The sequence below is a fragment of the Xiphophorus hellerii genome, chromosome 3 (assembly GCF_003331165.1).
Source record: "Xiphophorus hellerii strain 12219 chromosome 3, Xiphophorus_hellerii-4.1, whole genome shotgun sequence".
Taxonomy (NCBI): Eukaryota; Metazoa; Chordata; class Actinopteri; order Cyprinodontiformes; family Poeciliidae; genus Xiphophorus; species Xiphophorus hellerii.
The window spans coordinates 7,484,460-7,511,625 of record NC_045674.1 but is presented as its reverse complement, the minus strand read 5'-3'; the positions used below and the strand labels follow the sequence as shown (position 1 = coordinate 7,511,625).

Below are 27,166 nucleotides of genomic sequence, written 5' to 3'. Positions count from 1 at the left end.
CACTGTTATTGAGGCTAATGATAAAAAAATGGCCATGAATCACACACACACACTGTTATAATGAGGCACCCAATCTGTGCCCCGCCCTCATGTCAGGTCCCAGAGGATGTCTGGCCCCCCGGACGTTCCTTCATCCATCCACCTCGTCCGCCTCGCAAAGTAATGGAGACTAATCAACTGTCAGGATGAGCACACAACACACTACATCTCCCTGCTTCCTGTGGCACCCCCCACCCCCACAACAAACCTCCACCCAACCCCCACCCACCACCACTTCAGCCGTAACTCTTGGGGCCAGAAATAACTGAGCTATGGCTATATATACCAGTCAGGCTCCTCCTCCACCTGGTGCATTTATTTCCCATTAACTTACCTCAGCCTTTGTGACCTCCATTATATGTTTAACCCTAATCTCACTCTAATACCATGCCTAAACCTATATTACCCCAGACCTTACTCCAGCAGGCTTTCTGTCTTCTGTAATAAAGGATAATCAGAGAGGGACAGGAGAATGGTGTGTTTATCAATCCATCCATCTTCTATACCTGCCTAATCCTATTCATGGACCTTGGGGGCTGAACTCTATCTGAGCAGTCAGCGAGTGAAAAGTGGGGTGCAGCCTGTACAGGTCGTCAGTCAATCACACAGCTGACATAAAGGCAAAAAGCACACTAAAGGCTCCCATAAACTCAGGTGTTTTGGGCATAATACGTGACTCCACATTTGAGATTTCATATTCGAGCGCACCGACTCCCTACATTTCTTGTGACAAATTCCTTCCTTTCTCACAATCCTAATGGATGCTAGCAGATAATGGCAGTCAAGCCAATGCTTGTAACTGCTTATGCCAACTCTCAACCTTATCAACTTGATGTCACATACAAAACGGTTCGATGTGAACGCTGCTTCTAGTCAAGAAGTTTACTGTCCAACACCGAGTACGCGGTCGTCGGACAGTCTGTATAAACTCTATACGTTCAAATGTTGCTACATATTTGAATCTCAGAAATACGTCTTGTATTTAATAGTACCGAGGAGATCTGGGTGTATTTTCAACTTGCAACTAAAAAGATCCAAAAGTTGACTTCATTTCAGCAAGCAGCTTGTAGAAATATAACAGGAGCAGCATTTCTGCATGAAGACTGGCAAAATGGTTAAACACCTTCTGAGTCTTGCATGTTCAAGACCATGCTTCAGCACTACCGGGTCCAATAGTGGAGTAATCGCTCAGAGAATCAGTGAGTTCTGCTAGTGAGCTAGTAATGACACATTAAATAAAATGTGTAATTTTATGTGTACAAGGTGTACTGAACCAGAAACAAGTCGGAAAAATGCAAGACATCAGCCTTTAGGACTCAAATTAAAGGGTCAAACCCAGCTGTCAACACTTACACTAGGCTACATTTGTTTAATGGTCTACCATTTGCTTTGGAGGTCAATTTGTCAGCATATTTTTATACTAAGAATATCAATGTCCCTGTGGCACATTACGACCCTGAAAAACAATAAAATATTAATTTAACTTGAAAATTCTGGGAAAATACAAACCCATTAAATACAAATTATGTAGTAACCTTGCAATTTTGTTGTTTTCTAAATATTTTCTGCATTCTTATCCTGCCTGGAGTTTCCATTTGGAGTTTTATGTTTGAATGAAACATCTAGGTAATTAGTTATTTTGCAAATATATTAATAGAAGGCATCTAATGTATTTTAACCATATTGTATTGTTTCTATTTGTGCCTTTTCTACTTATTTGCTTATTTGCAAACTTTGCTAAAAGTGTTCTGAGCTTTTAAAAACATTTTGTATTTGTAGCCACGTTTGTTTGTTCTCTCTTTTTACTTCTTTAGTTTGTCGTCACAATAAAATCTTTAGATAATTTTGACCAAAAACAGTTGTTTTTCTTCTCCTGAAACAATTCAACCTTTCAAATAATTTAATCTAGGTTAATCCACAATGTTGAGCGAATTCTTCACAGGCACCCTTGAGTGCTCCTTTCCAAACAATACCAATTCTCCATTTCAGAAAAAATGGCCACCTTCCATCTTACATACACCTCTGATGGGAGAGAGGAAGAAGCACAGAAGACTCGACAGGCTCCTTTTCTTCATAACTAGTTGGATACTTTTGTGAAGGGAGGTGTCACACGTTCATGTTCTAAAAGGAAGCCTTCAGAAAATCTTTAGTTGCTTTATAAAACCAACCACTAACCACAATTTTCTCAAGATAAAACTTCTGACCTTGAACAACACACCTTCCAAACAATTAGGTGATGTCCATTTAGTTCGTTTGCATCCCCTTCTGTAGTAGGAACGACTCTGGTACGCATTATATACGGCCGCCAGCTGCATGTTTGACACAAATTGGTCTAGAAAGTTCTATATCATTAGCACAAATCATGACTGACTAACTGTCAGGAGTGAAATTATAATAGATGCTGCCATACAGGCAACAAGCACTAATTAACACTCTGTCATTATGAGAAAATTGTGATGAAAATTATAGCCAGCGTGCTCTCACTCCATGAGACACAGATCTCTCCTATCCTTAATGTTTTTTTCTCCTGGGGATGTGGCATAGTGGCATTTTCAGAGGTCAAATTAATCATACTGGATGTAGCACTAGTTGAATAAGTCCAAACACTGCATAAAGTGAAGATATTGCCCAGCAGAGTTACCATTCTCACTCTGTTGCCCTATTGTGAAGTAACGTGAATCAGCACAAAACTCAAAAGAGCAGCTACTCACATTTTTACCACCTGCCAGAGTAAAATGACAGTAATGTATCTGCTTTATGAGGTTGTAAGGATAACAGATCAATAACAGTGGAAGCTCTGGAGAGTTCATTTTCTCTCTGTGGACATTAGGGGAAGATATGTGGAAATTATCTGCAGGGGTCGATAAAAGTAAATAGTAGAGCTTACCGTCTTTGCCAATCAGGAAGTCCAGGTACCGGTACGTATAGGCCACGCCCACCTTGGTCTCCACTTGTGGTCTCTTGAGAGTGGAGTAAATCTTTCCCGGACTGTTCTCGTCTGACGCCGGTTTCATCTTTCGCAGTCCGCAGCCCATGGCTCCACAGTTCGTCAGTCCTATGCAGATACTGCTGAACACAAGAACAAAAAACAGAAGTTGTTCAACAAAGATCTGCATCAAACATTTATGGTTTTTCCCCCATTTGGGGGTTCTCACAGCTCCATCTCACCCCATCCCTAAAATCTTTCTGTCACAACAACCCTCAGCATATTCACTTTCTTTATGTCTCTTCTTTTCCTCCCCAACATGTTTTGTACAACATATCTATTGTTCATTGTTCCTCCTCTATATATCTTAGATTAATTTCTCCAACATTATCTCCAAGCGAACCAGAGATGTCCCTGTAATATGAACATTTCTCATCCTGTCAATTTTGATGATTTCTAACAAAAATCTAAAAATTTAATCTTCACCTCCTCTCTTTTTTTCAGTGATGCTGCTTCCAAACCATACATACCTTGCAAAAGTATTTGCACTCTGAACATTTCCCCATTTTTTCACATTACAGTTTCAAATTTCAGTGTGTTACTTTTATGGGATTTCTTGTGGCAGACAAACATTGCACAGTGTATAATTATGGTATTAATAGAAAAGGACATAGTGTGTCTGAAAAGGTATTTGTAAAATTTGTTAGTGTGACATGCATTTGTATTCAGCCACAGCCATAATTTGTAAATGTAGAAGCTAATGTTTTTTACCGTTGCTCTTTGCAAGTGAATTTGGAATTCCACAGAATATACATTTTTTTTAAGTCTGTACTTTGAGTTACCTATATTGTAGCACATGAATATGCTTTGATTCCATTGTTGCTCAGTATGTTTAGGATCATTGCACCACCAGAGGGTGAACAGTCAGTCTTTTGCATTTTCTGACAAGTTTTCATCTCAAATTGCCATCCATTTAGTTCCGTATGCCTTCCGATAAACTTTGACACAATTTCCTGTAACCCGATAAAAACAAAGCTTGCCGACGGCATAGCAGATATTTTGCCACCATGTTTCATCATGATGGTAGTGCCGCTTGCCGTAAATGATGGAACAATAAATTATGCTCTCTACCACAAAATCCTGAAGGGGAATCTCCAGCCATCGATGTCTTAAACTTGGGTTTTGCAAGAGGAACAGTGATCAAAAGTACACCAGCAAATCTACCTCTGAATGACTATGAAGGAAAAAAAATTGACAGTTTTGAAGTGGAAAAGTCTTCAAAACTTAAACATTTCACATTTGTTCATCAATCCTCGTGTGTGGTTGAATTAAAAAAATGTTGTAAAAGAAAAATGCAAAAAACCCTTTGCCACTAAAGCAGATGCTTGACGTCAGTGGTTGCTTTTTCACAACACTGTATACTGCATTGACAAAGGCAACAGGCAGATATGATACAGCTGCAAAATTATTATTGGTGCCCTTTCAAGATGATCATTCAATAAAATAACGGAGTTAGGTAAAGAGAAAGGCTACTCAACAACCTGAACATTTGAAGGTCAACAAAAACACATTTACACTATATCACAGAATCAGCTCAGTTCTACTGCTGGCAGTGATTTCTGGTAAAGAACAGGAAAATACATATATTGGAAAGGAAATAAGAACACAGCTCCATGTTAGAGGTAGGCAATACGGACTAAAAGCTGATAGGAATAATTTCTTACCACTTTTTTAGGTAATTGATTGCTGTGTCTGAGTATCACAGCATTTACAGACCCACAAACACAAATACTGCTCTAAAAACCCATTCCTACTTGTAACACGCTTCATTAAGACACCAGTTACACACAGAAATGCAGACAGTGACATTTAATTATATTTTCAAATTTATTGACGCTTTCACTTAAGCATTGGAGAAAATAGTCAGAATAACAATCCTGACAATACAGCCTGACGATAGAGACAATTGAGCCAATTGTTTTGCATGTTGGACGCAGGACTCCGGACCTCAAGAACCGGAGTTAAAAATCCTTGTGTTTGTAGTTCTGGATCTCTCAATCGCTGTGAAACTTGCAAAGGGAGGCAAACTTGAAGAATTGCTTGGCCCAGCAGCATCAGGAGAAGCTATGTTGGTAAAGAAGTGATTATTCAAGTTGAACTTGAATAATAAACGTCCAATTTCCACTGGAATCACTGTAGTGTTTTTCAACTGAAACACTGAAATCTAGACTAAAAACCCACCTGTTCAGAGTTGCTTTTTAAATGTAATCAATAAAAAATTTATCAACAATCTGATGTGTGACGATGGCGCTTGACAAAATGGAATGTTTCAGTTCTTTATGATGCAAAGTACTTTGAAATGCTTTGTTGCTGAAAAGTGCTATATAAATAAAATTTGTTTGACATTTAGGAGCAAACAGATCTTTCAGCTGCTGCTTTTTTAGTTTGTTTCAAGACAACAACCACTGTGAAAACTTCTGCAGACACAAAGATAATTAAAAAGTTCCACCGTCGAAGAAACATTAACGATAAGAGAAACTATTATTATTGGAGGTATGACTACGTTAAACTGATTTGTTCCAGCACATACACTTGTTGAATTACTGTTGATGGCTTGGGTAAATTGAGAAGGGGAGGGGTACTGAATCATGCATGCTTTTGCCACAGCATCCTATTGTGTGCGTCTGATTAAACTCCAGACAGAATGGACAGACGAATGGCTGTAGTGCCCTCTGCTTCCACCTCAGCTGATGAGACACCCTCTCTGCTTCTTTATTATGTTCCCATCTAATTATGGAATGTTGCTGGGCCTCTGCAGGATCCAAGCCGGCTGTCGCTTTAGAGCCGACAGGACAGGAAGTAAAGAGGGGGGGGTCGGGATGTAGGAAGAAGTGGGTGGCAAAAAAGGAAACGAGCAGACGGGGGCTCTGTTAATGAGGTGAACAGCGAGAATGGAAAAGGTGAGAATCAATCAAGGGAGAGAGGGGAAATGCTGGGTGGCCGGGACGGAGACTGTTCATCTAAAAAGATGGGGGGAGGTGGATGAAGGGAGCGGGCAGCAGGTAATGCATGGCAAGCAGAGTCCAGAGAGAGAAAGAGCAAGCAATTAGAGTGCAGTGAATAGGAAAAGAGGTGATCAGCATATGACAAGAGTGCCGGGAGCAGCAAAAGGAGTGAGAGATGAAGCAAAAGATTCATTACAGTTGTCATGAAAAGAACTGCTTCCTGTGGCTTGAACATGAATGTCTTTGTTGAGCTTTATGAATCGCACTCTTATCTCTACAAGTTCCAGAAATGGATTGAACACTGTTTGGTTTGTAATTAAAACCGGTAGACATGCATCCACCCCGACCCTTAGTCTATGTGAGCAAAGCTGCAGTGGTGCTAAACAGTAGCTGTGCTTCTATTACAAACGTGAGCAAAACCTTTTTCAATATTCTGCTAATTTAAAAAAAACAACACAATTTCACAATTGTGGTGTTTCCACAATAAACAGGAAATGGAATGAAAATCAAACATAAATAAGTTTGTTCACATGATAAGTCATTAAAAAAAAGCTGCATCATCATCCATCTGCCACTTCCTGTTGTCTTTTTCACCTTTTCTGCCAGTAGTAACATCCGGTTGTTGATCACAATTGGTGTGATGCAAAAAAAAAATTTCCAATGCAGTTTTGGAAATACACTAAGTTTGATACAGGTGAACATCATCTTCATCCTGGAGCAAAAACCTTTTATCAAAAAACATGAGGTTTTTTTTTTTTTTTTCAAAATTAGTGTGTTTCTATTAAGCAAATTAACTTTCGTAATTTTGCAGTTATATGGTCAATGGAAGGGCAGCCAGTTTCAAACATGGGATGCATCCCTTTCTGCTTTTTTTTAAAGCCAGGGTATCAAAATCTCTAATATCCTGCATATTATTGTTCCTGCAATTTAAAGTGTTTCTAATGAGATACCAAACACAGCAGGAAGGGGTTCTCTGATTATATTAAACATAGATAAACACGCCACCTCTGCCCTTCCTGTAACTTTAGGGAATACCAAAGAAAGGCAATACCACCAAATTTATCCACTTGTTTAAATGAAAAAAAGTTTTAGGCTGCTTGCAATTTTGTGTTCACAGGAAACACAGCGAGCCACTGTTTAGCTATCAGAATGCTTAACTTTTGTTTAGAAACAAAGAGTTATTCTTTCTGTTTGTACTCTAACATGTAGGGAGTTCATTTCTGCAGCTGGGTAACTCTTAACTAGCAAACCTCACACTGACCAACATGTCACAAAGAGCAGAACTGCAGAAAACACATACAACTCTGTGGTCACGGGGCCTTTTCCAGAATCAACAGTATATTAGGGTTTTAAAAAGTCCTAGTAAAAAGTAAACCATTTCTGGGTTAAGGAGTTACCAGTGAAAGTACCACAGTGACCAGAGTTTTCTGGTGCTCACAGCAATGGCGGAAGGTTTTATCTTAAACTTTTAAGTCAGAAAGGAAGATAAATTTGAAATCTTTCTGCTCATTTAAAACGTATGTGGTGACGGTTTTTATATCAGGGAAGAGCTGCCAACTACATCAGTCAGAGAAAGCATTGGCGTGACTACCATATTCAAACACCGGTTCCTTCCCTCTCCCACCTGCTGCTTGAGCTGATAGCCGATTTCCTAGAAGAAGGAAGAAAAGTATTCTTAACATTTCCACTTAAAAGACCACCGGCTGTTTGGGAATGCTTCTAATAGAGAAAAAGTTAAAGAAAAAATGTTACTTGGTAAATTAAATACCTAAAGCACACTTTCTCCCAAACAGTGTAGCAGACTGTGACTAGCTAAAATCTACCATTCAGACTTCCAAGTTTGAAAAGTGCAGAAAAAGCAAATGACATATCCTGAGTGAGAAATATGTTTGCTTTGCGATAAGCATTTACACGTTTCCAGTTTTCCAAAACAATCCCTGTTGTATCATTCAAATCCTTTAAATTACAAATTGGAGATCAGACGAGAATTTGTTTCCAGTCCCCCACCTGTTGCTTTGTGACCACAGCAAGAGGAATGAAGTGAAAAAGATTTCCTAAAATTCTTTTCCATTTAAAAAACAGATAGTCGGGTGGTTTTAAGTGCGTCTTGTTTAGGAGAAACATATAATCGTGTCTTGGATACGAGAGGAATCCTGCTATCAATCACCACCAACCTGAAGCTACATGCTGTCAGCCAACTGGCTAAAGGAAGGGAATTTCTTTAAACATTTTTAGTTGAAAGAAAGTTGGCTGTTTGGACATATTTCTAATATGGAAAAATCCCTATATTTATAGCAAATGAGTTCCACCAGTCACTCTTTCAGATAACTATTTTAGGAATATGTCAAGAACAGGCAGTGAGAGTTAGCATGCCTGCCGACAAAATAAATCAGCCTGCGCCAAGCTCGATCCACAGGCAGGTAACCATCTAATGTCTGCTTATCAGGTTTCCAACTCTACTTTACAGAGAGCAGAACTGCTCTGACCATATATTTTAAAAGTTTTAGGAAAAAGTTTTTCAAAATTAGGATTTCTTTTACAGTGTCTTAGCTAGCAAAGATGCTATTGTCTGAGATCGACTTGCAAATCTTGTTTTGCGACTCAGGAGACAAGAACAATTTAATATTTAGAGCAAAGTATAATTTAAAAGAGTTAGCACAGTTAAAATCATTATGCTGCGTTCCGATTGTACTCAGAACTGTAAATTTCCAAATTCCCTGTGGCAAAATTCAACTGGAATACACGCCAAAGTCGGATTTCCCACTAAGAAACTGGGAGTAACGCCATCTATCTCCAGTTTATGACTTGTAAGGTCGACTTTGCATTTCAACATGGCCGCTCCTTGCATAAACAGTAGTAAGATGTGGTGGAAACATGTTTATTTTAAAAGGCACACACGTAAGAGTGCATCTAAAATCAATGTTACATGTAGCGGCTTCAACTATAAACTGAACAAATCAAAAGTGGCGTTTGCTTATGGAAAGTAGAGCTTAAAATGATTTATAGAGGTTCTGCAAACAATGTCTCTGAGTGTCGCCAAGTTGAAGTTCCGACTACTTAACTAGAATGTTTTTACCTTGGGTTTGACGTCCAAGAGATACGACTTCCCAGGTAACTGGAAAGCAGCATTAAAAGCAATTGCCTCCCTCTTTCCCCCCATTATTCAGGATGCTGCCCTGCAATTTACCAGAAAGGATCATTAGCTGCTCTGGCATCACAGAAAACCAAAAGAATCTCAATTTTCCAACTGTTGGATCTCCTCTGTCGCCTGCAGAGACTTGTAAATAACTTTAGTCATTTCTGCCTCTGCCCTGGGGAGAGAGGGCAAAACAAGATTGGTGGGTGCGGCACTGTCGTGCAGTCTGTGAGAGCCGGAGACGAAGCAGCCAGAACAATAGGATGGGGAGTAAGAGAGGTCAAGGAAGTGGTGTGAAAGGAAGACAAGTGAATGAGGAAAAACTGGAAAGGAATGCTTCGAGACTGGTGAGGTGAAGGTGAACGGATGCAGTGTTATAGTTTACCTCACAGAAGAAATCCAAAGTGTTTATGAGTTGTAGGAATTTACTTTCGTAAACCTACGCAAATCGGAATTCCAAAATACATTTTCTCAGTAAAAACAGACCATTTTTGAAAAAACTTTTGTTTTAGGAAAAGTTTTTGCACTAGGATAAAGTGGATTTTTAGCTGCAATGAAATTAGTGTGTTTTGCAAAACATCAATGGCAACACTTTCTTTGCACCATGCAAGTCATGTGATCAACAACCAGATATTACTGCTGGTGAAAAAGAAAAAGACGATGACAGGAAGTGGTAGGAAGATGATGGCATATATTTTTAATGACTTATCGTGTGGACAAACATATTCAAGTGGGATTTTAATGGTGTTTCTTATTTAATGGAAACACCACAATTGCGAAATTTTGTTCTTATGACATTAGCGGAATATCAACAAAGTTTTCAGGACCCGTTCTCCCTGCTTTCGCTCAGTGTTTCTGAAATCTGGTGAGCTGAGATTCAGGGATGCTTTACATGGACGACTGACATCAAATACATATGAAAGAGAAGCAGGAAGAGAGCCATTGATTTGGCTTTTGCTGAATTAGAAACGATCCGTGTGCCGTTTTGTTCTACCTTTTGTCTCCCAGTAATGGTATTTTCAGGTTTTATTCAATAAGAGGCTTTATCCGAGATCATAAGCCAGAGATTGAGTTGCTTTGTTGGGGCGGGGTGCACTTACCATTGGTCCTTTCAACCAAAACATCCCAAAGCACTTTGAGTTGTGCTAAGTGGGATAGACGACATCAGCGCTGTTTTCTACATGTCAGTCAACAGCAGTTTATCAGTCTGAGGCCTGTCCAGTTTTCTGCTTTCACACTGATCAAATGGGTCACAGCCTCTGGGAATTTGCAAAAGTATTAAACTGAATTAATTGGTTTATTTCTTTGAAAGGCTCCACTGACGCACTTTCAGATAAAACAGTTGATAGGAGTTAACTATTAAGAATTACCTGTCAGAAGACATAAAGCAAAGCAATTTAAAGCCAGCTATCAAACTTCTTTTTACTGGACAATACCTCTCAAACACACACTGACATTTAGGTTTTATCTTTGGAAAAATGTGTAAAGCCACAAAGAACCAATCCTAAAGAATCTGACTTTTCACAGAGTGCAGTAATCATGCCAGAGATCAGCACAACTTTGAGAGGATTGAGAAACAAAGCATTTTCAATATCATAAGATGTGTACTGCGGCTGAAGTCAGAGATTCAAGAGCCACTACACACATAGAAATGTATCCGAGATATGGGCCACAACTTTCATATTCCTCGTAAGCCAATCCTGAACCACAGAGGGTCAGAAACATGTTTGCTCTGCTAAGAACAATAAAAAATGACTGGATTGGTGCTCAGTGCTCTACAGTCTTCATTGTAGATGGAAGTAATACTTGCATATCATCCAGTCATCAATATTTTTTCCTTCCACTCAATTTTCCCATCTTATTCTTAGTACTTTGTGGACATTCGTTAGCAGTGATCTCGTGTTGCTTACCTTTCCTGTGGAGAGTAAGCAACAAAAACTGCTAGGCAAATTTCAACTCATCAACTTCCCCATGTATATCATAACAGAGTAGATGTAGCATTTCTGGATTAAAAAACATTTTTAATGCTCTGAAAAATATTCAGTAACATTGTTTTTTGGGGTTTTCAGTAGGTGTACGCCATAATCATCAACATTTAAAGAAACAAATGTTTGAAAGATATTATGTTGTGTTTTATTAATGAATAAAAGAGGTCAGTATTACTTTTGGACTGAGTTATTGAAGAATTTAAAATATTTTATGATATTAAGTTCGTGATTCGTGGTTTAAGCTGCATTGATTGAAACATGGTTGCTCATGTACAGTAAGTCCTGCAGTATTTGAGCAGGGAAACGTAAAACACAGCAACACATTTGAGTCTGAAGTTCCTCACACCGAGTCTCCAAAGCTAACAGAAGCACCAACCTGTGGCGATAAAAAGACACGTCAAAACATTTTACAAGGCACTGCAGCAGCTAACTCCTCAGTCTCCAGCGCTGTATGGTTCTGGATTCTGCAGTCCAGCAAAACATGTGAATTGCATCTACTAAAATAAAGTAATAAATAAAAAAACAATATTAGCTAAAATCTTAGCCACCTTGGGATTTTGTGATGTGAATTTGATCATTTATGGCTGTCCAGTAGATCCACCTGGAGCTAAAAAATGTGACGACAGTTTTAAAGGGCCTAATTATTTTGAAAATGTTTAGTTGTTCCTAAAAAAAACCCAATATGTCCATGCAAAGAAACCCTTTTGTGCATCAGTTAAGACAGGTTGCAGTAACAATTTAAAACTATGTGCACACTAAACTATAGACTTGTAATGTACTTGAAAGAAATCTCATACAGTTTTTTTTTTAATGGTCAATCTTTTTTTCTTGTTTTTTTACTTTATTTTTAGATCTCTTATTAGACGTTTCTTCTGTTACAATTACGCTGCTGATGCCAGCAGCTTTATCCTAGGCTTGTCTCTCAAACATTTTATGCACAGAAGATTGTGCACGGTAAATTTTCACTATTTTTGTGATGAGCACAGCATCTTTCCTGCCACTGAAACAATAGCAGTTGTCTAATTAGACTACAAAATCCTTCCAAAGCTGCAGATTTTCACAGCAAGTCTTTTTTTTTTTTTTTTTTTATCTGTCACAATGAGAGGCAGTCTTTAGATTGTCATTTGAGTCACTATTCATGCAGAAAAATGGGTTTATGGAGCTTTAAAGTAGAGTTATTCTTATTAGAAAATCACACTTCAGCATGAAAGATGATCATACAAAGAGCCTATCAGGCTTCAGTGTTAGTGACAGAACTTAATGCTGCCTGACTGAGATCTCCCCCACATTACAGGACCACGTTATAGGGCTTTGATAGTTGTGTTGGACAGATCAAACCCAGCAGTTTGGCAAGCTTCAGAATGGATTAATAGACAAAGACATTAATTAGGACACTTTTTCTCCTGTTCTTCTCCATGTAGTCTCACTTTTAAGCCTGATTTCGCCAGCTTGCTTTCAAATACTTTATCTCCTCTGTGCTCTGGGCCGGTTTTAAATGTTTGATCTTTTTAATCTGACAAGAAAAGTCGAGCTCTGAGGTGATTTTGGTGGTGAGTATTTAAGTGCAATCTGGGAAGTGCAGGTGAATAAATATCCAAGAAGGGGATCATCAACAAAATGGGATACGATTTAAATGCAGGAACAGTACATGTTAGTTTGAAAACTTCAGGTGATCTATAATTGAAGAGCAATCCACACTTAGAATAAGTCCATTTTGAATCAGAGTGGAATAACTTCAAACTGAAAATTTTAGAAAAATCCCATCTTTTATTTTAATAAATGTATTCACTGGGAGTATTTACAGTACTTACAAAAATGTGTTGTTTTTAAGAACAATCTCATATTTAAAGTTTTGAAAGCCCTGATCTCTAACAGGATATCCAGGATCATTGGAAAATAAACTTAACAAAAAGTATCATTTCACTATATTTAACAGTATTTTGCCACATATTCATGTTTTTCACACTAAACCCACCTGGAGTATTTGTAGCTAAGCTGTTGCTCAGACAACAGATAAAAACAAGGGACAAGACAAGAGTTATGTAGAATACGGTATAATTGCTCAACTTAAAGTTTCGAGTCATTTTAGGGTGTTTTTCAATCAGCTGATAGGTCGTTTCAAATACACACAGTTTCTGTATTTTTAGTAACATTCGTGTTTTTACCAAAGGTTTTGTGCATTATGCTCTGTTTTCAGTTACACATATACTGTAGCTACATGCATAATACTCGACATCAGTCATAGCAAAACAGAAAGGAAAAAGCTTTGCGTGTTAGAGTACCTTGGTAAATATGTAGCATTGAAGCTTTACTCATCTCAGTGGAACATCTAAAGTAGATAAGTGGGACACGCGCTCTGAACACTTTTGGTTTACTTTCTCCTGCTCATGGTGAATGAGGGAGAATCCCATCTCTAATGTTCAGATAATTGTATGTGTAGAAAACTGGTCATTCATGTGTGTTCTCTCATTTTAACATTTGAAAGTACACGCCATCATCCTGCATCACCGTTATCTCTGAACTAGATCAAAACTAAGTAGGTTTTATTGACGTCAGCTACACAAACTGTGTCATTTAACGTGTCTTGTTTTTTGTCTTATATAGATTTAACCAGGAAAGTGTGAGAAAAAAATGCTCCATTGGCAGACATGTTTAATTTGGGATATTATAAGGATATTCATTATGAAAAATCTGAAAAAAATAATATTTTGTCAATTTTCCAAGGAGTGGAGCTACATACGAATGAACTCACACACCCCTGATGTTGAATCTGGAAATCCCCTTCTTCCTTTCAACATTTACATGAGTTACATTATGTGACTGTTGTGAACCTTTTTGCAGACTCAGCAGATGAGAAACAGGCTTTTCCTCCACTTCACTGATTTTAAATGTAAAGCAATGGTCCTGCTGCTTCCTGAGGGAATATTTGCATGTTTCTTTTTCCCTACTTTATCAGAGCAGACACAGATGTAAAAGTCAGAATTATCATTAAAAGATATATATTTGTAACTTTTTTAACTATTATTTATAGGACTCTGAACCTTTCGCAGAAGCAAATCTGAGATCAAGAATCCATAAATCTAGATCATTATCTTTACTAACGGAGTTTGTTTCATCTACAGTATCCTCTTTATTTGTTCTATTGATTTTGAGAAGTTTTCTCACAATGTATCTTTGAGCTTATGCTACATTTATTTATTTTTTTGCTTCTTTTTACTCTAGTTTTTGTTCTTAGAAGCATACTGTGCAGTGTATGCTTAAAAACTATCAGAGAAGAGAATAAAAATCATCAATCCAATCAGCTTGCACCAAATGTGCAATAACAATCACAAAATAAGCTCATTTAATGTTATTCACCAGCTGAACTGGATTTAACTGAGTTGGTCACATGGAACAAATCTTGAACTTTTCTTCAACATCTGATATGAAACCAAAGATAAATATGTGGAAAAGCAACTCATTCACACTGTTGAGTATGATGGGGGTTCTGTTTATTTCTCTGCTAAGGATCTGGGAAGCTTGTAAAAAAGGGAATATGAGGATATTATAACCAAAACTGTGTGGATGGACTCTACAATAAAACTGACTTTATTGAATCTTTGATCAATGATCCAAAATGCATGACCAAGCCAACAGAGAAATGCTTTATTACACTCAAATTCAATGTTATCCCAATGCCATCTTAGTCCTAAATGAATTTATTTGAGCTGAGAGAAAGAAAATGACTCGATGCCCAGGACTCAATGAACAGTCCAAAAAGATTATGCAAAAAGGAATAGTCAAAGATTCCTCTTTCTCTGTGCTCCAAACTTGTTAAATATAAAAGAAGATGACTTAGTCCTCTCATAATGACAACATGGAGAAAAAGGATTTTGTAATGTGGGATTTCCCCCAGAGTAAATTTATAAGAGCAACATTTTCTGTAGTCAAACTTATTTATCTTTAAGCCTTTTACTCATCCAGGCCTGCCAGTAAATGTATAAAACAGAAAGGAATGGGAATTAATTGTATTTTCTGACAAGTTACTGGGGAGAAAGTGTCTAAAGATCCATTCTCATGCTTTGAGTTTAGAAGCTTTTCTTTGAGGTAATAGGTCAAAGTTAAATGACTATAATAACAAAGCACGCTAATTTGTAATTTGCCAGAGTGGACTAAAAGATTACCAAAAATTCTGGTTTGAAGTAAGAAATTAAAATAAGGACTTTCATTCATAGTTGAAGAAAGCATCACATTTGAACCTAAAAATTCCTCAAAAGATGGCCATGGTTGCCAAATGTGAAAATGTTAGTGCAACTCTTTGAGTTAATTTTGTTTTTAGTGTCCAAGGGCGATTCATATTTTAAAAAGGACGGATTTAACATAAATACAATGAGGTTGGAAGACGGTAAGTGGAGTAAAATATAAGTGGAGTCGAGGCGAATGCGAATAAACATTAGAGGCTGTCAGAGGATTCTCGGCTGTTTCAAGGCTTCCAGTGTCTCCAAAGAGTGCAACAGCCTTGGCCCACCTTCATCTCTTCTCAGTCTCAAGGCCCAGTCCGTTCTCGCACACAAATGCCCACACACACACTCGCTCCCATCCAGGGAGATATTGCCATGGGAACAAACCCCTCTACGACCATCCTCATCTCTGGAGAAGAATAGCACCAATCTTCCGCAACCTTTCCCGCTTTCATTGTTGGATTTTTTTTTCCCCTCCTTTTCTTCCTGGTCCCTGCAAGGTTTCCGTCGCTCCTCATCTCCTGGAAAAAATCCTTGTTTCCATGCAATAACCAAACATTCATGTCCCTCATGAATTATCACTTTTTTGAAAATTTCTGAAATATGAAAAAACATTTAGCTTGACTTTAGCCATCAAAGAATAAATTCAAAGCAATGAAGTTGCAATAATATCAGACAAAAACAGGAAATTCTCTAGTTTCTCCCGTCTTTCCCATTTTCTCTATAACACGAGGGGTTTAGAAGAGATTTCCCATGAGTGATTCTTTGCTTTCTTTGAAATTGCTCTGGGCAGGTCATTTTTTATTAACGCTAGCTCCGGCTCAGTTCTTGGATTTTTATGCACCCTATTGACATGTCCATGTTGGACATTACCCAATCAATAGTGCTGCAATTTTCCTGACCACCCATTACAACACAAGTCGCTTTGACTGAAAGAAATATCTGGGGAGCTCAGCTTTTATTTCTTTAGTCTGAGACAAAGCTACGCCTCTGCCTCAATATTGACTTTTATTTTTTTATATGATTGTACATATAATCTCAATGGGTTATCATTAGTTAGGAGTAAAATGTCAGTTTCAAATAAGATAATATCTATAAAACTGAGATGAGTGAAGAAAAGTGTACAGTTTGGCCCAAAATTATTCATACCCCTGACAGATTTAGATGTAAGATATTTAAGATTCAACAGAATAAATGAAATAAAGCAAAGCAGAATAAAATTATTAAAAAATGAATTTACTGGTTTTACTAATAATAGTATATCAAACAATCCCTTATATACCTCAATAATAGAAAGATAAGCCATTATTGGCATTACATAAAAGAAACCTTCTCATATCCCACAGTAGATTTGTTTGTTTGTGAAAAATTTTTAAAAATTAAACATAAAAATCAAAATAAATAAAACCATGAATAAAAAAAAAGATAAATAACAAAAACAAAACAGCATATATTAGTGTCAGTCTCCATACACTGAATGCAGTAGAGAGCACAATATGGTTTACATGAGTCAATGATTACCTTAATCAAATTTCACACGGCACAGAGGGATTCACAGTGCCCAGATCAGATAGCAAACAGAAAGTGATTAAAGTAGCTGTTTGCTAAAAGACTGGAGCGAAAGAAAGTCAACATGCTGTCAGAAAATAAACGATGCGGCGGCTCGCTGAAGAAAATACATTCAGAACCCAAATAAGGAACCTGGCAGCAGCTGAATGTAACAGATATGCAAATTCGCCGCCTTGCAAAAGTATTTAACTATATCACAATTTGTCGTGTTACAAGGACAAACTCCAATGGACGAAACCTGGCAGCACGGACGGAAGACAACATTCGTCAAAGGATGACAGGAAACAGAAGATATGCTGAGGGAAGCTGACTGTTGCAATGGAGACCAGGTGAGAGTGATTACTGACTGAATAAAGCTGTGACAGAAACCTGGGGATAATGGGTGTGTCCCATCAGGAGCTGAATTCACAAAGATCTGAGTTGGCCGGGTTTTTTTGTCAACAGTGAAGACTGGAAGTGAACAACAATGAAAATAAAAAAAAACAAAAGCTGGTAAAAATGGAGCTCAAAATCTTACCGAGTTTCTATATGACTTATTTAATCCTTTTGAATGAATGTAATAAGAAATGCGTTGTATTTATACTTTTTTTTTTTTTTACCAAAAAAATACATCAAAGGAGACTTATTTTATGTTTTAAATGTGAATTTTGAACATTTTCATACTTTCATTTGGGTTTCAACTGTTCCTAAAACTGCTTTAAAAAAACTCCAAATGTTTTTGGCTAACAAGTTCATGGTTTTTGGTGTCACAATCAATGGGCACTGCGCCGTTACCTAGCAACCACAGCCAAACCCAGCCCCATCACCTAGCAACCCAAGCAGAACTTTACAAGTTACATTCCACATAAAAATGGCAAATAGTGAACAACAAATATTCAGGATTAAGACATCTCATACAAAGACAAAAGGTGACAAAGAACTAAAGGACTAAATGTACAAAAGCAGGACACTGAAGCAAAAATACAAAATCAAAACTACGTCCTTAATCGCTTTCAAAGCATTTTACAAATACCATTCTGATAAAAGTTGTAAATAAAATCCAGCACAACCTGTTTCTAATTTGTTCTCAGTGGAAATACATCTGTTTGTTTCAGAACATGACTGAACAAACAAGTTGTGGAGAACCCTTACTTTACAAAACAATAGAAATATCTCCTGTATCATGAGAAAACAGAAAGAGTATGACTGCAAGACTGCAAACCTATCAATATAGTCAGGGAAGCTATTAAGAGTTTTTAGGAAGATGAGTTCAGCTAAATCTACACACATTTGTTGCTTTGTCTTGATCTTAATCCCAACAAAATGCACCAAAATTTGTCGTCGTACCTTGACAAAATTTGAAAATCTCCTGGTGAGCTGAATATTTTTTAGAAGGCACTGCATGCTGGGCTTATTACAAAAAGGATAGATGAGTGGGATTTAGCAGTTAGATTTAATAGTCACTGTTTAATATGGGTGATAATATAAAATTATTAATAAAGGTCACAAATCTACCTTCGTAAATGTTACAGTCATCAATAAAGGTTAAAATTATGAATAAAATGTCTGCCAAATAAAGTAGCTGGATTAGCTAATCATTACAAAACACCTCCTCTAACATTAGAAGGAGCTCATTAGCTGCTGCAGTCGTCTTTCTTATTCTCGTCAATATGAGTAATGATTATCAAGATGACATTTACGAGCTAGAATTAGGTTTAAAGGAAATATAAAAAGCTAAGGACTCGGTCAGTTCTGTGCACCTCCTATAATGTGAAGCTTAGGCATTCACTATTAGTAAAATTAGATTAAAAAAAATCTAATAATTTTGTAACATAGCATTGCATTCAATCTGACAGAACGGGAATAAATGTTTAGAAAAGAAAGATACTGATCGTAATTTCAGACCTGCAAATCAGCTTCATTAAGCAAAAATATAACTATCATATAATTTCCTTCCCTTCCCAAGTGAAGCCATATGTTCCCTTCCAGTTTGGGTTATTAAATGTCTACATTAGTCCTCGTTTGAACTTTCTGGCTTGACTAATGGCTCCCATTTTGGTTTGACATCGTACCAGAGTAGAAACCGCAACCACTTCCCCGTTTACAGCAGCCGTGCTCCAGTGGGGCGGGCTTCTCTGGTGTAAATGTTTCTATAGAAAGTAATGCCTCTTCTGTACATGTGCGTGCATGTGCATGTCTTTACAATGCGTCTGTGAACATGTGCAGCTGTGTGTAAAAGGTCATGTGTTTCTGCAGCGTTCGTGTGTGCTGTGTTGTGTGTCTGCAGTAAACGTATTCTCGTATACACAACTGATTATAACATGAACACATGTATGTACTGTCTGTGTTTCCATTTATGCTACATTAGTGTTTTTTGTATACATATCATGAAACTGGATAAGTTTAATTTCTTGTTTATCTTGCAAGTAGGTTGTGTTGATGGCTTTGTCTGAATGCGCCAGAGGGAGGAAGACATTTCTTCCTATTTCTATAGCTTCAGATTCCTGAATGATGAGTTGGATTTGATTTTAAGGTTTAGATTAAAGAGTTAGAGATGGGAAAGGTAGACTTCAAGTGACCTGAGGAATTAAAGTATGACTAACCCCCCAATCGACTTTATTTGCTGCTAACTTTCTAAATAGGTTATTTAGGGTTATGTTTATTTTACCATGCAAATTTTGACAATTTTGTGTAAATTTGTTTAGTTCCCCATTATTTTGTCTAAAACCACCTCAGTGCTGGCCACCTTTGGTCTAACGGTTGAATTATCCTATTTGTTTAAAGTGGTGCAGCTTTGCATCACACAGCCCTGCGTTGGGGTATTAAACCTTCTCACTCAGACACACACCTCCACCCAACGGTGAGTCAGGAGTTGGACTAGTTGGACGATGCATGGCCGCATGGAGGATTGATCAATGCTGTTACTCAGCTTTACAAATGTGTGATGTATTTGCAATGTGCCACATTCGGCCACGCCTCTCAGCATTCCTTGGCTGCACCCACTTTGCTGGATTTGTTTTCTATGGTATGGTTTAGTTACACTTTTGAACATTTAGTATAATGTAAAGTGGCTGGGACTAAAGTTAGCCCACATTTGTAACTTGCCAAAGGACTGCAGATGCGAATTAGCTTTTTCTAAATGGTGACATTTATGTTTGTGTTGAACATTGTGCCGTTTTAAATAAAGTTAATTACCAATCAGTCAGAGCCAATGGATCTGGACTACACCCTTATGATGTGGTGGGTGATGAGTCTTTTATGGAAGAGGTCTTGGACCACTAATAAAGGGGAAAAAAAATTATTTGTTTTCCTCAGAATTTTGACTTTAATCTTTGGAGATAAGCGGTCAGAACTCAGAAAAAAGTGTGAGTTTTGAGAAGTCATAGTTCTGAGATGAAAAGTTGAAAGTCTTTTTAATTTATTCATTTCAGTGGCTCTAATCGTCTTCTGTAGTCTGCCTCAAGTAGAGTAGTTTAAGTATCTCAGCATCTTGTTCATGAGAGATGGCAGAATGGAGCAGGGGACTTACAGATTGGTTGGAGTTGCCTATGCAGACCTGGGCCAAAATGTGAAGCAACCTTATTTACTAGTCTATCTGTATTCTCAGTCATGGCATTCAATCATGACTGAAACTTTTAGATCCAGCATAAGAGATCAGAGGAGGCATTCTGTCATCTGTGAAGGGTTGGAGAAAATCTGCTGAGTCAGACGGTTAGGGCGTCTGGTCAGGAAGACGCCCTTTGAGACAGAGGAGTCAGAGAAAGATCTCCTAGTTTCCTTCCTGGACCGTTTGCACCAAAGACCTGACGTGACTCATGTTTGATCTTTGGTGTAACAAGTCCAGATGGTGCTAAAGATCTTAATTAGATGATCTACCAACTAGTGAATGTTAAAGGAATGAGAATAAGTTTGTTTGGGGGGAAAAATGAAGAAATAACATTCTGAGAGGTTTTGGTTTTAATCTAAGTGAGCTAAACTTTGACTAAGATGTTATGAAGAGTAACCTTAAACTGAACTGTTTCCACGTAAGCGCATGATAGCCTTATGCAGTACTGTTTGGAGTATTAATAAAGTGAAACTTCTAATCATGAAATTAAACATAAGATGTATAACTCAGTCAAGGAAACAGGTTTTGTTTTCTACAAAGCTCAGAAAAGAACTTTTTAGGAAACACTGATCTATCCTTTCAGAAAGAAAATACTTTTTTTTTTACTGCATTATAATCAAATGTTTTTAATTTAGGCTTATAAATAGGATTCAGGTAAATAAGGTCAGATAAAATAAATTTATGTCATTACTATTTTTTACTTTGTTTCTTGTGTTTCTGATATAATCTACACAAAAAAAAACCCTGAATGATAAAACATAATCAGCTGTATTACTCGTATGAAGTGTGTGTGTGCGTGTGGGGGTGTGGGTGGGCGTGTGTGTGTGTGTGTATGTGTCTAAGAGAAAACTCCTGACCCTCCTGCGCTGTCGAGTTATCGCAGGCTGGTCCTCCACATCTCACCAGCTGGAACCAATTAACAGCAGTTCACTGAGACTGAGCTCTCTCACTCACTTTCACCCCCAAACACACAGTCATTTTTCTTGTTCACTCCACCCCTGGCTCTTCCTCTCTACCCCCCAACAGTCCTGGACTCCTCCTTCAACCCGTGCAAGTTGTTTTCCCTTTAAACCTCCAGCTGCATGCTCACTCGAATGAATGTCTGACTCAGAGAACATGCAGCAACCAGGTAAACATTCACAGGGAGAAAAGGACAAACCGGCAGGGATTTAGGCTTATTAGACTTAGACTTATTTTATTGTCAGTGCACAAAGACACAACAGCAAAATTGGCAATGAAATGTCATCGCTTGACCAATGGAGCACACACAAAAAAGTTATTAGCTTATAGCATAACTTTTTCTACAGGATTTAACAATGAAAGCTGTAGCCAGGTGATCAACTGCACTTGATTACAGGTGTGGACAAGTCAAATCCAATCACCTTAAAGAAGCAACTGTTGCTGCCCATCAATCTGAGAAGGGTTGCAGTGCCATTGAAGGATCTGAAATCCTTCATTCGACAGCAGGGATTCTCTACTTGTGGCTCTGGGGATGTCTGTGGCTCTTTAGATCTACAACTGATTTTAAAAACTTATCAAAAATGATGAGGCATGCTTTATTTAAAAAAAAAAAGGAGGAAATAAAGTTCTGTTTTAGCATTTCTTCTGTCAACCTTAATGCAATATTTGCATTGAACTTTCAGAGCTAACTGACCCAAATAGTGCAACTGAATATGTATTTATTCTACTAGGTTCCACACTTAGTTTTTTATTTGAGCAAATTATGTCAACTTATTTAAGTATTTTTGGTAAATAATGAAGAGTCACATATTACTCTTGATAACAATATTAAGTTGTACTAAAAATTTGCTTTAAAGAATAGGAATTAATTAAAACGCTTCCTTTAATTTTCAATATAAAAACACATCTTAATGTTTCTAATGTTTTTTTTAATGTTTAAAAACTTTACGCTATACGCTTTGCAGCTTATATTCAGAAGAAGTTGGCACAAATATGTTTTTTGCATTGCACATTTTGCTTACCACTATTCTACAGATTATTTGTCATTCACAATTGTGAAATATTTAAGACAGTTGCCAGTCTTCCAAGGAGTAGATATCTCAGCAAAATGAGGCCAAGGTCAGATTATGCAACGCCCTGAAAAAACTAACAGCTCCAAAAACAGAGTCAGACAAAACAACATGCTAATGAACTCCTTAATTAGCATTTTAAAGGTAAAACCATTCATAGGATTAATGCTAAGTTTGGAAGGGAAGACAGCTACTTCTCTCCAAAAAGCTTACAAAAACATAACCAGTGCACCCCAACAAACCGTCAGACATCTGGAACAGTAACCTTTGGACATATGAGGACAAGATAAAAATATTTGGTCACAAAGTATGCGAGTAAATATGTTTGGAGGGGGGGAAAAAAATCAGCATATTCACGCATATACCTCATACCACCTGCAAAGCACAATGGTATGATGATCTGTGCTTGTTCTGCAGCCACAGCGTTTATTTACCCAGCCATGAACTCCTTCGTATACCAAAAATGTGCAGAAACCATCTGTCTAGCAGCTGAAGCTAAACCCAAACTGGGTCATTAGCAGGACGATGGTCCCAAACACAGCAGAAAACCTACAACAGAATTCCTGCAAAAGAAAACAGACGCGATGTCGCAATCAACCAGTCAAAGTCCAGATTTGGATATGATTGAACTCCTGAGGTTGGACCAGAAAAAAGATGAGGAAACAAATGTCAGCAGACCTCAGTGTGATGAAGAGTATGCCAGGTGCTTCTATAAGCAGGTTGCACTTAATTTGTCTTTATGATTGTACAGTACTCAAAGAAATCAATTTGTGATTCATCTCACAAGTGACAGCAACCGTATCTGGGTTTAATCTGTGGCCAATTTCACACTTCTATTCAACCAGATCTATTTATATTCAGGATGACTGTTTGTTTCTGCATGTTGCTCTGAGACCATCAAACATTTTGCATGCGGTGGCTGTGGATTTAAAGCTGTGTGTCGGACACACTCATGGATTGTGGTGTGAATCAGCTCCCTGTTGCACAGTAAACACTTACAGCCATGTGGTTTAAGTTTACAGTGGCTGATATCCAGAGGATCAGGCGGCAGCGCAGAGAGCGAAACATCTGTTAAGACACACACATGGTGAACCGCTGAAACGAGAAGCAAACTTACCTGTTTCACAATTTGGTTGAGAAGTTCACTGCTTGGAGACAAATCCAGAACTCCCTTCAGAATATCTCATTCTACTTTAGAAGTGTGAAAGACAAGAACACTGCTTCAGATCTTGTCCAACAAGCTGACGGAGGTTGAAGAGGAGCGGGCTCTCTGAAGGGAAAACACAATCCTCCGTCTGAGAAACAAGCAGAAACAACAGCTCCAGCGGTTGGCTTCGTTTTCCCCCCTCTTCAGCACCTAACGGAGCTCAAACACACTTGTACACTCGGTGCGTTTAGGTCATGCTCAAAGTATGTTGTGCAAGCTCAGGGAAACCACATCCTGTCACATATTTACCTCCCTCTTGTCTCTCTCTCTCCCTCTCTGCAGCCTATCTCTCTGTGGTGTTCTACCTCTTTTTCCTGTGCACTCGTCTCTCTCTGCCCTGTGATTGTCTGAAGCAAACTGAGCGCTCTGACCCGGCGTCTGCTCTGAGCAGCCTCTCTCTGCGTCTGTCTCTCCGGCAGCCGCTCTGGTTCCACACGACTGACTGAAGAATCCATCTGAGGAGAGGGAAGGGGAAGGAGGAGGGGGATGACAGGGAGGCTGGCAGGAGGAGGAGGAAAGGCGGGGGGCTTTTTGTGGGAAATACCAGAGTCAGAGGAAGGGAAGAACAGCGGGGAGGTTGGCCGGTGTTGTTTCGGGAGTGAAGGACTTAAGAAAAGGTGGGCAGATCAATAATTTGTTAGGGAGAAAGATGTGAAGTCAATAATGGTGTGGCTGAAGACTTTCATGTTGCACTGAAATCTATTTTATTCTGTTTTTGTCTTTGTCACACTTAACATTTCTCTGATCAAACAAATTTTAATATATCAAACAAAAACGACTACCTACAAGTTTCAGTTTCAAGTTCAAGCAATCATTTAATTTTTATTTTAAACAAAAGCAGCTTCCGTGCTCCTGTGAGGAAATAAGTAATTACCCCCTGAAAATAATCACTGCCTGTGCTACCATTGGTGACAACAGCGGCTATGAAGTGCTTTGATAACTAGCAGAGAGTCTTTTACATTACTCTGGATGAATTTTGGCTCACTATTCTTTGTAGAATTGTTTTAATTCACCCAGACTGTCTGGTTTTAAGCGTGAGCATTCTCTTTAAGGTTATACCACTGTGTCAAAATTGATGGCCTAGTCAAAGACTGGATTTTGAGTTCTAATTAGATGTTTCTATGGGTTATTTGTGGTCTTGTAGAATAATTAAAATATTAGTCGACCGGTCATTAATCGGAATGTTCTGCAATCTTTACCACTCTGGGTTAATGGCTTCCTCTGTGGTTTGCTGAGTTTCAAAACCTCAGAAACAACTTAAACTTCTCTCAGAATGTATATCTAATTTTTAATGTCTTTATTCTGGGGCATAATGTGTTTTGCTTTTTGAGATCTTTTAGCCTACTTCATGTTGGCGATTAGGTTCTATTTAAGAGATTGTTATTTTTGAAGTTTAAACACACTTTAAACATTAGTTTAAAGCCACATGGTCAGTTTTTACATAGGGCTAGGTTGGATTGAAGTTATTATTTGGCATAGTAAATTAAACCATTTGAAATCTGCAATTTGTATTCTACTTTGATATTGAAATTCTTTGGGTTTTTGTTGATAATTTTTTGTCTTAATGGGACAAAAAAGCAAAACTCAGATGAAATCAGTAAGGGGACTGGTCTTTTTCTTATCTTGTCTCAGTAGTAGCATATTTAGTTCATGAAATACAGTAAAAATGACCAAGCATTTGGAAACACAACGCGTTTCTAAAGCAACAACAGTGGGCATTTGAGTAATAGAAGAAAACAGATTTTCCGTCCTCCATAGATAAGACATGTTGTGGCAGCACAAGGAGGCAGGGAGGTCACAATGTTATGCCGCACCAGTGAGTTAAAATCGCAAATAGTTGCAATTAAAGCATGAAACAGTACCAGCTTTAGTACATAAATTAGTTTAGCCAAAAATGACAGCAGCAGTATTCACTTTAGTGAAAAAGATGCATCTGTATTGCCTGTGAAAGGATTTCAACTCTGCAACTTCGGTTAATCGTCCAGGTTGCAGGTTTATACCCTGATAGACCCATCAAGGTATAAAAACATTGCGTAAAATCATTTGGATGCAAACAGCGTGAAAAGTTCATTCAGGGTTCAGTGAAGCTTAAAGCAGAGAGGCGAACAAAGAAATTAATACATCAAATAGGCTGACAGACGATGTTGTGCATCCACATGTTTCTTCAGATTTAAAGGAGGTGCAAACATGTCGATTAACACCAGAGTGTGTTTCTGCTGCCCCCTGATGGACCAAAACAAACATCCGCAGGTTCCACGTTCAATGCAAATGGACACAAATACCAGCAGGATAATAATGAGGAATCAGCAGGGGAGGTCTGATGATGTTTTCCTTCATGTCTGGTGAACACAAAGAGATTACCTGTGACCTGTGACGAAAAAAAAGGTTGGATAAAGTTAAAAGCAGCTAAAAATAAAATGTAATTCTTAACATTGTATATAATTTTTTATATGATTTCCTTTTTTTTTCCTGAAGTTTTTCTTTCATAACACTGCTATTAAATTTGTAAACCTGGAATATCTCCACTCCAAGAACTGCAAACTTTTTCACCCAAAATTAGAAAAATTGTTTGTTTTTCTGCCTGATGTTTTATGCAATGCGTAAAAATAATATTCATGTCACAGACGAGCTAAAGCCAAATAAACAAAACCCATAAAGAACAGATTGTACATTCATGTTGTTTACATGGTGATACAGATTCTGCCATTACTACAATATTATGCTGGCAGAGTGAGGATCAATTTTTAATGACGTATTCATTGAGGTTTACAATGATAAAAAATAAAATAAAAAAAAAGGAAGTGCTCGTGTTCAAAGATTTCAGAATATTTGGAGATTTTGGAAAATTTGCAGTTTAAAAAGATTGTTTTTTTATTTTACTGCTCTTAAATATTTATCCAGCCAGATAAAAGACCAATCAAGCAGAACGTCAAAGTGAACGAGACGAACAGACAACAAAAACTAACATTAAAAATAAATAAAGCACAAAAAACATTGACAAGAGTTATTACAGTAACAATTTAAAAGAGTAAAAATGTACGATTTAAAACTGAAAAATTTTTGTTGTGGGATTCTTAATATTTATTGAAGTCATTTTTGACTTTCAGTTCAGATTGGAGGATAGAGGAAGGAGAGAAACTCAAACTTTTCTCTGTTTCCATTTGAACCAGAGAAACAGATAAATACAAAATGTCATTCAACTGTAAGGCATGATAACATTCAGAAAAATGCATTAATAAATAAGAACCAAACCAATAATAGCATTGTAAATAAGAGTCATCCAGGGTGTGCATATAACCTTTCATTTAGCATACAGTTCAGTGGTGAGGCAGCTACAACCAGTGATGAATCCCAGAGCAGCCAAGGACTGTAAGCATCTGGTTGAAGCAAAAACAAACAAAAACAACAACAAAAGTCATACTGGCCTGACATACCTTTCAATACTGGTTGCAAAGGATTA

At 37.8% G+C, this 27,166-nt stretch overlaps 1 protein-coding gene across 3 annotated transcripts in view; it reads right to left on the bottom strand.

The window, feature by feature from the left end:
* The window catches only part of rftn1b (raftlin, lipid raft linker 1b), a 149,759-nt gene extending 125,598 nt beyond the window's left edge, over nt 1–24,161 (bottom strand). The window contains exons 1-2 of one of the 3 annotated variants that reach the window (XM_032558425.1): nt 23,617–24,161; nt 2,927–3,108 (exon numbers count right to left, since the gene is read on the bottom strand). In XM_032558425.1, coding sequence (XP_032414316.1) covers nt 2,927–3,074 — 148 coding nt within the window. In that variant the 5' untranslated portion in view covers nt 3,075–3,108; nt 23,617–24,161. The remainder of the gene's footprint in view (nt 1–2,926; nt 3,109–23,616) is intronic. The other 2 variants (XM_032558423.1, XM_032558424.1) reach the window with 2 other exon arrangements.
* Nucleotides 24,162–27,166: the final 3,005 nt, after the last annotated feature.